The 15,709-nt window shown below is 38.3% G+C and overlaps 1 protein-coding gene across 12 annotated transcripts in view; it reads right to left on the bottom strand.

Annotated features, from left to right (window-relative positions):
• Window positions 1–478: 478 nt before the first annotated feature.
• CPLANE1 (ciliogenesis and planar polarity effector complex subunit 1) overlaps window positions 479–15,709 on the bottom strand; it is a 64,249-nt gene continuing 49,018 nt past the window's right edge. For 4 of the 12 annotated variants that reach the window (XM_054185343.1, XM_054185341.1, XM_054185347.1 and 1 more), the window contains 11 exons: window positions 14,851–14,944; window positions 13,779–13,928; window positions 12,329–12,359; window positions 10,738–10,869; window positions 7,788–7,953; window positions 6,088–6,149; window positions 5,481–5,645; window positions 4,236–4,348; window positions 3,802–3,885; window positions 2,243–2,412; window positions 480–1,813 (listed from right to left, as the gene is read on the bottom strand). In XM_054185343.1, the coding sequence (XP_054041318.1) occupies window positions 1,673–1,813; window positions 2,243–2,412; window positions 3,802–3,885; window positions 4,236–4,348; window positions 5,481–5,645; window positions 6,088–6,149; window positions 7,788–7,953; window positions 10,738–10,869; window positions 12,329–12,359; window positions 13,779–13,928; window positions 14,851–14,944 (1,308 nt within the window). In that variant the 3' untranslated portion in view covers window positions 480–1,672. Of the gene's footprint in view, window positions 1,814–2,242; window positions 2,413–3,801; window positions 3,886–4,235; window positions 4,349–5,480; window positions 5,646–6,087; window positions 6,150–7,787; window positions 7,954–10,737; window positions 10,870–12,328; window positions 12,360–13,778; window positions 13,929–14,850; window positions 14,945–15,709 lie in introns of all 12 variants that reach the window. The other 8 variants (XM_054185338.1, XM_054185337.1, XM_054185339.1 and 5 more) reach the window with 5 other exon arrangements.

Below are 15,709 nucleotides of genomic sequence, written 5' to 3'. Positions count from 1 at the left end.
TCGTTATCTCAACCCTTCGAGCCCCACGTTGGGCGCCAAAAAGGACTGTCGTGGTTTAGCCTCAGACGGCAACAAAGAACCACGTGCCGCTCGCTCGGGCCTTCCAAACACAGGAAGAATCGTAAGAAAAGGCAAGACTCTTGGGTTGAGACAAAGGCAGTTTAATAGAACAGCAAAGGGAACAGGCAAACAACAACAACAACAACACGGATAGGGGAATATACAAACGCGATTACGGAACCGCCACTCCCCCGCCGCTCGCCGGCCCCGCGCCGCCCCAGCCCGCTTTTAAGCAGCAACTTCCTGCCCCCTCCCCCGGCAGCTCAGGGTGGGCGTGGCTCACATGGCATGGAATACCAGGAAAAGTTAACCCTATCCCCACCAGAACCAGGACACCCTGCTTTCTCCTCCTTCTCACAGCTGGCTGTGATCATAAGACTTTCATACTTGGCCAAAACAGATTTTTTTCCCACCAGGAAGAGAAGTTACTTAGTGACCATTTCTTTGCTGCCCCTCTGGAGAGAGACAGTTTGAGACTTCGAGTGAAGTCACAGTTTAGTGCTTTGGACTGGCTCTGAAGGTGCTTGCTTTTCCTTTGGAGATGATCCCTCCCAGTACGGAGTTCTGCACTCTGGCTGCTCCTGTGGGACAAGCCGACGCAGATTCTGAGGGCTGCTAAAAACGCATAGCCAGTTTCGATCTCTGAACCTACAGGAACAGTCAGTTCTACCCTGATACGTGTGTAATTCTGTAACAGGCTTTCTTTGAACCATATTTCTTGATGTTTGCCAAGGTACAGCTTCACTCAGGAACATGCAAATTATATAAAAACTACTGCTGTTGGGAAGGAGTCACCATAGCTGCATCTGCTCAGGCCACCACAACTAGTTGATGGTCACTGACCATACGGGAAATTTTTCTACAAACATCTGGGGGCTGCTAGAAAAGCTCTGACACAACAGCACCATACAGATGGATGAACAGCAATACTTTACATCAGTAAGTACTTGTCCTTCATGTCTTATACTGCTGTCTGATTTTCCTAACAAAAGTCCATATTTCATTTATTGCTGCCTATTTCTACCTCCTTCTATCAATCATTCAAACTCTTTTAAGATTTCTCTTAACTACTATGCAGGTAAGCTGGGTTTAAAATATGAGAGTAGCGCACGTGCACGTGTACAGCCATAGCGGCACACAGCAGTAACAGCGCTCCGTGTATAAATCACTTTACAGCAGAAACTAATAAACTCACTTTTATTAAATCAGTTTATCACAATTGTTAAGTTACAAAAATAACTTCATCCATAATGATGTTAAATACTAAATGCAAAGGTAAAACAGTTGTGCAATGCTCTTAAAATTGAATATATTTTTTATGTATTTTAGATGGGCAAAGTAGATGTCCCAGAAGTTCTTGTTTAAGACTGTTGGTCTGCACTTACCAACAGCATTTAGTTCTTGTTGACTTGAAGACATGTGGAAAGCAAACTATGTGTTAAGGAAATGAATTTCATTCTAGGCAAACTGAAAGTAGTGACAGTTTCTGTGCTGCTTAAGAAGAAAACCAATGCAAGCCTCAATCCATTTTAAGTACAACGATGATTATTTTAAAAAATGAAACCAAACATCAGAAACTGTTTGGAAGTGCACAGCAGCTGAGAAATTTTGTTCACATGTCTTCCACATCCGCTACCATTGCCTCAATTGCGCTCCAGTCCAGTTTGCTGAGGATACTTCCCGTGCTCTCAGAAACACCATCAGTGTCGATCATGCCGAGAGGAGAGAAACTCACAGGATGCGGTGCAGAGGCCTATTGGAGGAAAAGACAAACTGAATCATCGAGTATCATTCACGGACAAGACCTTTGTGTAGCCAGCAGAAATGATCCCACTTTTTTCAAATATGTCCTAATTAAGTTACTTATCTGATTATTCTGCAACAAATGCAATTTTGCTTTCCTGTTTACAGACTTTCACTAACGTCTGCTGCCTGGACAGACAACATGCCTATACAGTTGTTATAAAAAACATTAATTTTCAAGGCTCACAAGAATGACTTTGCTTGTAAAGACAATACGTAGTTCTGCTGAATCACCATAGTTTATGTCCCTCTGCATCTAACCCACCCGCATATTTTGAATAGAGAACTACATTTTAAATAAAGCAGAAGTAAACAAAGTGTTAAATGGCAGGTATCAAATAATTCCTACAATATCTACCTGAATCTACCTACATCCTACCTGAAACAAGGAGTCATGAGTATCTTGAAGTATTCTTTGGATTTCATCAGGCACGGTCCAAGGACTTACTACATCTCGATCAGCTTCCTGATCAACACCTTCTGTCTGAACTGCGGTGGCAACATGTGGCGGCTTTTGTTTTGATGGTCTGCCGTCTCTGTGCTCAGCAGCTGAGAAGAAAACAGGCCAACCACGGCACTGTAATGATTCTTGCTGTTTTCTACATGTCTTGAAGCTCCAAGTTCTGAGAACTGAAGCTGTATGTAAACACATGTAAAAGCAGCACACTCTTTTATCTTGAACTGATGTGAGGTTGTGGCAAAAAAATGGTGCTCTTCCCTTCCAGCCTCATACTCTGAACGCTCCCCAGGGCAGAACACGAAGTGGAGTAGGACTGTGCACGGTGCCTATAGCATCTATGTCATGTAATGCGGTCCCCCAAAAGGGGCATTATTTGATAGAGGAATGAAACTATATAAATCCTGCATTTGTGCCTCTTAGAAGATGTAGAACTTCAGTGAAACCCTTAGCAGTGATGGGATATACTGGAGGAACAGTCAGAAGAAAGTGATGTGAAATCAGATAAAGATCAACCTGTGTTTAGAGTTTAAAAAGAGAATGTATAGAAAGGAGGAGAAAAACTACTTCCCACACACATAGAGGTGAGTGATAGATTCCGGAAAAAATCTGCTTACTATTGCTTCTTTTGCTTTCCTGCACTGCCAAGTCAAATAAATTGACATTTGGCTAGCCAAGTAGTATCTCTGTTATGTCAATAGCATAATTGTGGTGTAAGGGAGAATGCAATCAACCCACAGTATTTCCTAAATTTCAGACTGATTCTTTCCTCAATCTTTTTCAGTCAGATCAGAAAGTCTGCTCCTGTAATCAAGTCCTGCATCTGTTAAAGAATTTGATTAGGAGGAAATATTTATGTGAGGAAACTTGTGTGGATCTAGACCTACACAGACAGAATTAGGCAAAAAGGATCACTAAAATCCAAATTTTTTTTTTTAAAAAGTTCAGTCGTAAACTTTTTCCAGTCTAACACAATGACAAAATAATATCTTAAATAGATACTGTACAGAGGGATAACAAAGACAATTCCTACTTTAAAGAGCTCAGAAACTAAGCAGCATAGAAAGGTAAGGAAGAGGCACAGTACTTGTGTACTGTACTGCTAACTAACTCTCTCTCTGTGGGTTTCCAGTGAAAGAAAGACTCAAGTCCTCCGTCCCTCATGACTCTGTAATGCCTGTTTCAGGAAATCACTGAAATCTAGCACATTTGCTTCAGTAATCTTGGAACTGCCATCTGGCTAGAACCACTCAGGAGGTAAACAGAGGTGATTGGTCAAAATATTTCAGATGTTTCTAATGAAAAGCGTTTTTTTGTGGGAAAAAAATGATGATTTTTATTCTTCTAAACTAATGATGTATCTGAGGCCTGTGTTGCATAAACTTTACCCAGGATGTATTTTGAAATGTATTCTCTGTGTCTTATTTTTCCCCTGTATTATATAGCTGAACAGCACTGTGTCATTACTCTTAGTAACTTACAGTATCTAGAATTAAAAGGATCGTTTGCAGCATTTCTCATTCTTCCTCTGGAAGTACTTTTCTGTAGGAGCATACAGGCATTTCCTGGAAGGACAAAGAAAGCATCTCCTGTTAGGTGCAGCAGATCAAAACTACTCACAAGATGCTTCAAAATTTTCATCTATGAGCTTGCTTCCTGGCTTACACAGTACTCTTGCTATGGCAAACTAAGGTACTTTGGATTTAGAAAGAGATGATAAGAAAAGGTAACTCTAATCATTTAACAGGCCAATGACAGCACACTTGCAAAAGCCTCAGGACAGGAAACCTGCAGGATTTTAAGTCTGACCTTCAACATGAGTATTAAAGCTTCTCCCTCCCAAAATCCAGTAGTAACTTGAAGATCATCCTCAGTATGTGAGTATGTGCCTTCATTAACAAAGTTCTGTTCTTACCCCTGGACTGTGTTAAACCAAGAGTTGGTGTGAAACGGTGTACTTTTTGTCCAAAGCTGGGTTTGGCAGCAATTTTGCCTCTTTCTGACAGAACAGGACTCTTCAGATGCCCTCTACAAGAAAAAAAAACACAACACAACAAGAAAGCTCAAATACTTCCCACTGTCTACTACATACCATTCCCCGACACGACTTAGGTCTAACAGGGCTTATTCAGACAAGGCAAAAGGCCACAGAAATAACCTTCAGCCCCCTTAGCTGAGGATCAGCATCACACGCTGCCTGGGGGGCCAATAAGCCTCACCAGAATCAGAACTATACAAACAGCCAGTTTAGGTGCAACAAAAACTTGTTAGTTAGAAGTCACTGTCACTCCTAAGGTGGCTTCGGTGCATGACATTCCTTAGTGCTTCTGATTCTGGCAGGGCTGATGTATTCAAAGTGCTCTTGGACACCACCAACAGGCTCTGTACAGCACTGACTACATTCGGTTTAATGCTTTATCCTGGAACTTCACCTACTAAAAACAGATGGAGAAATGTTTAAGTCTGGAAGTGACAGGGCTATCTGAAGTACACAGTTCCTCCTGTTATTGTGGAAAACATAAAATTGTATGCAGAAGAAGGAAAAGTATATTGCAATATAAATCTGGAGTACATATACACACATGTGACATTAATGCCATCAAGTAGAATAAATTTACAGATTTATAATACTCAAATACCATCATCTCCTCAAAATGCAATAAGCACCAAAGTGCAAAAGAAAGAACAAGTAAAATCCTAGGTAATGAAAAAAATCAGAAAGGAAGAGAGTAAATCTAGCATTTGCTGAACTCTCATTTAACTAGTCTATATGCACCGACAGTTGTATTTATATTTGCTTCTTGCGTGTTACCAGATGCTCTTCAGATCATTAACTATGTTGCTGGCTATACTGCAGTGGAATTGCTGTTGAGTGAATGGGTTAGGACATTGATTACAGCTCTGTCTCTAGAATTGGCTTTGTCTGTGCTCTGAAAGGCATTTTTAAGGCTCCTTCCAAGATTTGCATTTGTGGTTGTAAGAAGCCTGGTACAAGAGCTTAAGACTCCTCTGAACCAGACAAAGTGTGTATTTGATTCTGCCAGAATATAAAGCTTCTCTCAATCTAATCCTTTCCCAACTAGCTGCAAATTGCAGGCAAATATGAAGTGTGGTAAAGACACCAATACATCTGAACAGAGTTAATGCTTGAAGTTGTTACCCTTTAGTAGATGCCATATGCCTTTTTCTGTACTTTTGAGGTGATCTTGTCCTGGACAACGGACTATGTTCACTTGTAGGTAACACCACTGTTTCAGACAACATTTCATTCATCAGAGAAAGTGCTTGTGATATTCTCATACTGTGATGTTCAGACAACAGGGCTCTATGAAGAAATAATGTTACATATTAACTCAAGCTATCACTCCTTTAATTGTAGGTGCTTTTGAGTCTTGTAAGGCCACATGGTAAACAGAATAGAACAACTTATTTTTGCAATTTCAGAGAAGATACAGTAACCTTTTTAAGATCATTAGTAAAAAGCTAAAACATTTATTAACAATGGGTTTGACAGAATGGAAGAGTCAATGTTGGGGGAAAAGAAAAAGAAAAAATTATATTTGGAAAGTGAAAAATAAAATCGAAGGATGAAACATGTTCAGAGTTTTCCTAAATGGTAAAGCAAACATTAATTACTTATGCTTTTGGTTGAAATGCCATTCATATCTGAAGTTTCATAGACAAGATAGTTAAAACTACCCCTTCCTTATGACTGGAAGATTAATATATAAATAAGAATACCACAAGTTACATTTATAGCAACTTACTTGTCTTTTTCTTCTTTCTTCTTCTGGAAGACTTTAATATCCTTTGAAGTAAGACTACAATGCTGTGCAAGAAAGTATAATAATAATTAACTTGTTCTGTACTGTGCTCCCATCCCAGCCTCCAACCTCTCACTCTCAAAATGTAGATGTATTTGACTTGAAAATTACTGTTTAAGACGCTGTCCAGAATGAAAAACAATATGAAAGCATATGGCCCTATCAGGAAATTCAGGTAAGATTGTCTCTATAAACTCCCAGTCTCTAAAAATATATTGAAAGCTTACAGTCACACCTATAGCTCATATGCTTAAAATATTAACATTCTTAAGGAGATGTCTTCACTGTTAAGCTCAAAGTTTCAAATGGCCTCACCTTCAGTTTCCTAAAAATCAGTGACGTTTGTAACAATAACTAATTTAAAAAACAGGGCAAGGTTGCAGTTTGACCCGCGTTTGCTGGAGTACAATTTTAATTTTTTAATGCTTTCTTCTAAAAAAACTAAAACCCCCAAAGCTGAGAATCCCTCCCCATCTAATGATTTCAGGAGAAAAGCTTATAACAAAAGCATCAACTTTATATTTATGAGTTCGCAACACAGGAGAGGGAGAAGCAGGACCCATTTTTCCTGAATCACTTCTCTCTACAGGTGTACAAAAGTGCAGCCAGGTTCAACTCCGCAGGACTGTTTAAAACCAGAGGAAATACTGTATTTCATGTGTGAGATCTGTTACTCTTTCTAAAAGCAAATACAATTGAATTGTTTAGTAAGAGGAAACTTCTGTGTGTTATGTATTTGCTGCTTGGGAGTTAAAACCAGTAGAGCTTAAGCATGAAAGAATTTGCAGCACACCCTGCATTCAACTGCTGAGTAAAAAGTATAGGGATGTATTTGCTGTTGCAAGGTCTCATCTCCTATAACCCCGGAGCAGTGTCTTTTCAGGTCTGGAAGGTTTCCAGGTGAAAAATACATATTTTAAGACTTTATACTGATTGGGAAATTATTTCTGAACTACTTTTGTACCTTTTTTTCCCCTCCAGTTATTTCCAGCACACTGCAGATCAGAAGATATTAATGTATCAGGCCATAAACATGTTTTTACTAATTAAACTTAAAATTGAAAAAAATTCTGGAGGGACAGGGGTGTTTGCTGAGCCTGTATTGAAACCAGACTTCAACAAAAAGATTCATCAGATACTTGAGATACAGAGAGAACATCTCTGCCAACCCTCTGTAATTGCATACACTTCCCTGTGTATGAATGACAAAATGACAAGGATGACAAAATGCAGAACTTTGGCATCTGAACTCTGCTTTTTAAACTCACTGGGGGTTTTTGTGACGTGCAGAGGAAGATGAAACAAGACATAAACACATCTTTTACAACTCCTGCAGTTATCACTCCTTGAATGTTACAGCTATATCTATTACAGTCAATGGTCTGTACTTCCTGAATCCAGAGCCGGGGGGCAGGTCATGATTGCTACCTGCAGTCATTGTCATTACTGCAGCCTGTGAAGAACACTAGTATATTTGCTTACTGATCACTTCTGACACAATCGTGGTCAGTTCCAATAAAATAATACATATAAAACCCCAATATTAAAATAGGAAAAAAATCACCGACAGCCTTTAAATTATCTAACCTGAACAATCAACACTTGTACAACACATAACATTTACTTCTTCAAGATGGCCTTACCACGTTCTTTCTTAGATTGAATGGATTACGCTCTTTCTGTCTTTGTTCATCCAGTTTCTTCAAATATTCTCTCATTCTTTCCTTTTGCTTTCTTTTCATCCATGCTTGTATCTCTCTCTTCTCCTTTTCTGTTTTTTGAGAATGTCCAGCAGCAGCATCATGAGCCCTGAGAGCAGATGTAAATGAGATATAATCAAGCACATCCTTTACATTGCAAACACTGGCAGCTACACATGATATAATAAAAATACTGCAATCCCTTTAAAATTCCGACTCAGATGAAAGTATAAGTAACGAACAACAGGGAAATTTTCTTCTGCAAAATTTTACTACATAAAATCCTGGCACACAAGTAATTTCCAAGAAACTTCCTAAAATTTTTTTCCATTTGTCAACTAGATTCAGATAACAGGGCCAAAGCTTTAAATGTAGATGATCTGTTACGGTCTTTATCGGATAACTAGCACAGAAAAAACTGCAAGTCATTTTGCTTTGATCTTTCATTTTTAAACGTGTATGGTGTAAGTATCTAAAAAAGAAAAAAAGACCAATGAGATTCTATCATCCTTTCATTCCCTCTCCTCAACCTATGAGCTCCTTCACGAGTCTACCTGTACAAAGTAATTTTAAAAACACTTAACTTAGAGTCCTAACAACAGAAAAATGCAGCCAATAAGAAATGCTAACTTCCTTCTTAAAGTTCTTCAGAAATATTTACTAATTCACCTTGCAATAGTCTTTAAAGTAAGCACCTGGCTAATAAATATTTTCTTCATTGTAAAACTAAAAGCACTAAACTAAAAATTAAATATGAGATATTCCAACAGAAGTGTTTCAATTTTAAATGCCTCATTTATCACAGCCCATTTTGAAATTTCTCTCATTTTCAAGACTGGCAGGCACTAATAATTCCAGAATCCACAACGTGTAGCAAAGTTAAGACTACATCTAGTAGCCACAGTTCAACAGAAAGCTTATGGATGGAAGCATTAAAGCCCTCAAGGGATTAGAACTCTGACACATTTGAGACTGATTTACTTTATGGCAAAGGGAAGTGTTATTATCAGAAGTATTCACAGTCATATGTGAAACTGAGTTGTCTTGAGGTCTTTGGTCAGGTTTGATTAAGTGCTGCTTGAATACATTTCTGAAATTTTCAGTGATTTTGAAAATATTAACATAATTGCACAAAACAGCTAGCAACATTTATATGTTGATGTAGTGATTACTGATGTGTTTGGAATTCTCAAAGGATCACAAGGACGTTATGATCTGTGCACAAATTTAGCTTTGAAGTTCTGGAGTTCCTTTTGCAATTTGAATAAATGTTAGAACTAAACCAGAGCACGACACTCTACTTAAATAAGATAATAATAAGGGCAAGTGTAGGGTGCTGCACCTGGGGAGGAATAACCCCATGCACCAGTACAGGTTGGGGGTGACCTGCTGGAGAGCAGCTCAGCTGAAAGAGACCTGGGAGTCCTGGTGGACAACAGGATGGCCATGAGCCAGCAATGTGCCCTTGTGGCCAAAAAGGCCAATGGCATCCTGGGGTGTATCAAGAAGAGTGTGGCCAGCAGGTCGAGGGAGGTCATCCTCCCCCTCTACTCTGCCCTGGTGAGGCCGCACCTGGAGTCTTGTGTCCAGTACTGGGCTCCCCGGTTCAAGAGCGACAGGGAACTGCTGGAGAAGGCGCAGCAGAGAGCTACCATGATGATTAGGGGACTCAAACACCTCTCTTAGGAAGAAAGGCTGAGGGATTTGGGTCTCTTCAGTCTGGAAAAAAGATAACTGATGGGGGGATCTTATCAACGCTTATAAATACTTAAAGGGTGGGTGTCAGGAGGATGGGGCCAGGCTCTTTTCTGTGGTGCCCAGTGACAGGACAAGACGTAATGGGCACAAACTTGAACATAGGAAGTTCCACCTAAACATGAGGAGGAAATTCTTTACTTTGAGGGTGGCAGAGCCCTGGCACAGGCTGCCCAGAGAGGTGGTGGAGTGTCTGTCTCTGGAGACGTTCAAAACCCGCCTGGACACGTTCCTGTGTAACCTGGTCTAGGTGACAATGCTCTGGCAGGGGGTTGGACTAGATGATCTCCAGAGGTCCCTTCCAACCCTATGATTCTATGACTGCTCTTCCCATCCTGGATCCACTCTATCCGTGGTGTAAAACTGAATGTTTTTACCTGAAGCATGGGCCAGGGAACTGAATTTTGCCTTTGCTGCTGCAGTCTTGAGACATCTTTATAAGCAAAGATCCAGGAGAATTCTTTCAATCCTTGACATCAGTCTGTAGTTTTATGACCTTACCAGCTTCATGGTTTCATCTTAGGGGTAAGCATCCTGAAACAGGTATCTTAAACTGGTGTGAAGCATTGCACCAACAAAACAGATTGTTTGGCATCCTGTACAGCTGTATTTTTGCCTTGTAATCAACTCATAACACAAACAGATGTAGGAAACAGCTGTAATTTCAACCTTTCTCAGGAAAGAACACAACTGATTCTATAACTGACAGTCAGGAAGGTGCAGAAATCTCCAGCAGGGAGGAGGGCATGACAAGCTGGAATCTGGGGCTGGAAGCTTCTGAAGCTGCTTTGCCATTGACAAGAAATTTCTGTTCTGTCTTTCAGAACTACTTTAGAAGGGTCCAGACCCTTTGGTTGAACTGAATATGCTGTATTATAGAGTTGTGTTCCAGCCTATACCTCATAGCAAGTAGGAGGATGGAAAGAATTTTAAAACCAAAATAATAAAAAACAATTAGCACATTTGACGATAACGGCCAGTAAAGCAGTGGCTATTAAACAGTTCTAATACTAGTCCCATTCATATCAACTCAAATCACATGCTCGCTTCCATTGTTTATGGGGTTTGAGCTATAAGAAGAATAACCAGGGTTAAAATGATTTAACTAATACACAATAAAAACCAGACATGGTATTACCTAGAGATTTTCTTAGCTTGTATTTCTGTAAAGCCCAGCTCCAACAGAGAGACATCACCTTCTGCTACAAGATCACTAATGACGTCAGTAACACCACTCAGACCAGTAATTTGCAGGGGATCTTCTAAAGAGCTTAAAGTCAGATGGGGGAAAAAAAATGTTACTGATTTGCAGTAGAACATGCCTGTAAGAACAACAAGCTAAAATCCTTCTTTTATGCTTAAAAAGAGAATATTCAGGTTGCTTTACCAAAAGCCTTTGGACTGAATCTTCTTTCCCCTACATCTCACTGTGTTAGGGCACACAAGCAATACCTGGATAATGTGTGTAGATGCACTGTCTATAAACAGTTACTAGCCATCACCTTAGCTTTGCTGTCACCACGTACAGTTTAGCCAACTTTGTAACTCCACAATGTGAATGGGACAGAATTAGTGAGACCTGACTAACATTGAGGGTACAGACCTGACTAACACTGAGGATATTGAAGCAAAGAGGGCTTGAATAAACTATCCAGAAATATGGTCCTGTTCACGGCCGAACTGCCTGAGCTCCACTGGGGTGCGTGAACGTGGCTGACCCAGAGGAGGTTACACCTGGCAGCCCAGAAGGCCAGGAGCATCCACAGGGGTCGTACTGCTGCCCGTGCCAAGATAAGGCTGTGGGATGCTACCAGATTCAAGAACCCCAACTCTCAACAACCTTCTGAGCAATAATCAGTGTGAGAGAGAGAATAGTTTACCTAAATTCTGCCCATTTCTTTCCTCTCTTTTAATCAGTTGCTTTCAATAAATCTCATGTAGTTTATGATTACAAGCTACAGTTGATTCAAGTTCCTCCTTTGGCTAAAAATCACCATCTGCTAAAGTTTATTGCCTCACACCCATCCTCAAGGTTATGTAATCACTCCCTAATCTACTTCAGTCACAACAACCAGTTTCACTTAAAATACTTTAAAAATAAACTAAACCATTTGGTTTACTGCTATGCTTCAAGCAAAACAATACAAGTGGATAACTGAGCAGAATGACCAGGACGAAAGGGAAGCCAGCTACTCTTTTCTACTGCACAACTGGATCCAGAAGACTAACAGCAGCTAACGGTAAAAAATATGTATGTCAGACCATTTTATTCAATGCATAAGATCATTCCAGTTTTTAAATCTTCAGTCTGCTGCTTTACACTGTTCACATGATAACATTTCAAAAACTTCCTGGTCATAGCTGGCCTCAGTAGAGGCCAGCAGTTACTACTAGCAGCAGTTATAAGTACTTGTCCGAAAACACTGTTTTGCAAATAGGAGAAATAACAAATGCACAGAGACAACAGCACCATCTACATTAACAGCTCTGTTACTTGTAACTAGAAAGCAACTTTGAATACTTCTGCAGCTTTTGCATAAAGTAAATCTAAGAGGCACTACCAAAGTCAGAAATAATGCCAAAAATTAACTAATAAAAAGGCTTTCATTCAGTTTGAAAATGAATGCCTTGATTTTTATGTAAGTGATAGTTCCACCTTGACAGTCCCCTTTTTGGTATGAATTTAAAAGTAAACAAATTTTCAACAAAACTACTGTTGAAATACATACCTATCACATAGGCCTCCAGATACATGAAAGCCTGGAATAGAAACAGCGTTAATAAATTGTTAATAAAAGCCTTGCACTTGTACGCAAACTAGTAATACATAGGTTAAACAGTCTGTGAGATAAAATACAGAAATATATCAGTCTGAATATGTTGACATTGAAAAGAAATCAATATTGTACATAGGCTTACTGTCTTCTTAGAGAGCATGTCATCAACTGCCAGGTTAATACAGAGTTTTCAGAGAACATTAATTAACAACAGCCTTGACCGACATCACTAGTTTTGCTAGGAAGATGAGATCACTGTTGTCAGTTTTCTGCTACGATCAAACTAAGACTATCAGTTCCAACTAACTGGAAATGATCTCTTCCAATTAACTATACAGCAATGAACAATTGCCACTTACTTGAAGACGCCAGGCTACAAACTCCTGAAATTCAGGAAATGTGGCTAAAGAGCAGTAGGGATGTCTTAGAAGGAAGGGCACAATCGTACTCTCAAGAAATTATAGTTGCAATTTAGTATCACCTACAGCTTTCTTAGCTTGCAAGTAACAAGTTTATACTTAAAGAGAAATCTGTAAGTGTATTACTGGTTATAAAATCTATGTGGATGTGCATGCCATTTAAGATTCAATTCTGCTGTATGCAGATACAGGAACCATGTTTTAACACCTTTTAAGATAGACTGCTGCAAATAGGGCTATCAAATGCATGTTCACCTGTACAAAGTATGTATTATTTTTAGAAGCTTGAATCTAAGCAATGCAGGCAATATGCAGACAAAATAAGACACTCTGCCTTTTTAAACACAGACAACAAGTTGCTTGCATAGTGACTTTTCCTCTTCCTTTTAGTGCTACTGCAGTCTTCATAATTGCAAAAATCAATTTACAGACAATTTGAAAAATGAAATGAGACCTCATAAAATAACATTTTAGGACACAGCCAGTAGCTACTGCAGAGTGATATAAAACAGTTTATTTTGCTGATGAGGACTGGATTTAATTGAGATCTCACCTCTCTAGAACACAGGATGTTGACAGAGATGATAAAGACAGCTTTGGGAGGAAGCTATGAGTGTTCTGTGGCATTGTACCTATTTATATTCATGTACACTTAACTAAATAATTACATATCAGCGCAGTGACGGGTTTCAGAAATGGCCCCAAAGTTATCATCTTCTTTCAATAATGGTGAATTTGAGTGCAAGTGTATTTCACTGCTGAACTGTTTTCAAAGCTTAGTGATGCTGTTCTGACATGTAACATATAAGCTCATTATCAACATACATCCCAGAAATCTAGAAAGACTGACAACTGACTTTTATAAGCTCACTGGCATTACATAACATTCTGTATGACAGCAATGAGAAAGTATTACACCAGGAAGAAAAAGTTTACTTATTTTAAAAGGAGAAAAAGGGGAAAATAAACATTAAAGATTATACCAGAAGATGACTTTGTGCCACTGGGAAAGTTAGAAGCAGAGGCTGCAGAGGCAGGAGAGTGCACTCCCAATGTAGTATAACTAGGTACATGATATTGCTCCTTTTCATCAGCTATAACATCTTCAAAAATCATGTCTCTCAAATAGTTTTCTGATGCCATGAAAAAATAATAAACATAGTAATTAGACCAATGAAAAAATCCCCCACACAATGCAAAAACTATCATGCATATTTGTTAGTGACATATTTAGTTTATCTGCCAAACCTAGAACCACCTGAACCTAGATCAGTTGTGCCTCCCTGTGAAAGGGCACTACCAGACCTGTGATGTATGTACCAGTCCTGTACATGTGAACAAAAAGACTAAACTACTAGTTGCTGTGTGTGAGGTTAATGGACATCTTAAATATTGACTTAGTTATACTACAGACATATCCATGATTTGGTTCTACAACTTGGTTTTGTATTAACTTCAGAAGTAGATTAGACTATGTTTTGGTATGAAAGTAAAATGGATGAAGTATGTACCCCTAGCATTCTCCTTCTTGGCACAGTACAATAGCTGTAAGTAATGAGGTACTATATAATTAATTGTTATAGAATAAATTATTCAATGCATCGGCTCTAGCAAACAGTCAAGCTGATGTAAGCTTTTATTAATATCAGCACATAATGCAATTAAATAGGCACCAAAGATGCATGAAAAACATTTAGGACAAATTTAATATCCTTTTATATCAGCAAGCAAAGCACTCATAAGCATCATGTTTTCATTTTATGATACAACAAAAGTACATACTATCATCTTTAAAATTTTATATCAAATTCCTGCATTATGGTTTTGGAAAAGATCAACGTATACAGATATTTTCAAATGCATTTTTGTTGAAGCAGTACCAATAATATTCAGATTTTCTACCTTTAATTTTATTTCTCTCTCATATTTTTGATTTTTGGTCTATATTTCAATAACACCTTTTAGGACTGCAATAAGCTTCAGTGGTAATTAAAAGTTAGTCAGGTTTAATATTCAATTTCAAGTTTACTGTCCTTCTGTTAACTGAACACATACCATCATCAATGATCCTAGCATCTTCGGAGAATGAAGGATGAGCACCAAGGTCTGAATTGGCAGCCATTTCAAAATCTTCTATTATTTTCACTAGCTACAAACCAAAAAAGTATGTAACAATATATTCTTCAAGGTATTTCTGAGACTTACACCACAGATATTCATTCAAAGTTTGCTTTAAATACAATTTTTTTTCCTCAGAATCTTTTAAACATTTTAATGGATTACCCTGATTCAAAACAAAGAAAGCAGTTCAGGAATCAAAATAGCTCAAGTAGATTCATTTAATCTAAAGAGTTTAATCTTCTTGACTCTTACTCTGAGAAAAATACATATGAACTGTATTATTCTTGTGAACAGTTTTACTCCTATTGATTACATTATCTATATTTTAAAAAGTTAGTTTTACATATATATATTATCTAAAAAACACAGAAATATACATACATTATCTAAAAAAACCAGAAATAAAAATATTTCCATATTCTTCATAAATCAGGAGTTTCCTGAAGTTTAAAATTAGAAAGTGAAAACTAAAACTGACTAACCTAGATCAAGACATTTTACTGAACATTATTCTTAAAACGAACAGGCCTCAAAACTGATTTTTAATAGATAAGATATTATAAAAAGAAATGACCAACTGGTGTGCACTGAAATAGGGGCAAAAAAGAAAATTGGTTTATCTTTGGGATTTGGCTAGATATCTAGAAGAAGGCTGAAAACTCAAATGCAGTGAAAGCTGAAACAAAGAAGATATATTAAGATTTTTTTTCACTACAGGCTTTTAAAAACCTGTCTAGATTGTCACCTTGATGAAGAATATAAGTGATTAATCATCCTTCTTAGCGTAATAACT

Source organism: Rissa tridactyla, chromosome Z (assembly GCF_028500815.1).
Source record: "Rissa tridactyla isolate bRisTri1 chromosome Z, bRisTri1.patW.cur.20221130, whole genome shotgun sequence".
NCBI lineage: Eukaryota > Metazoa > Chordata > Aves > Charadriiformes > Laridae > Rissa > Rissa tridactyla.
Note: the sequence above shows the minus strand (reverse complement) of the source record. Positions and strands in the feature narration are given on the sequence as shown.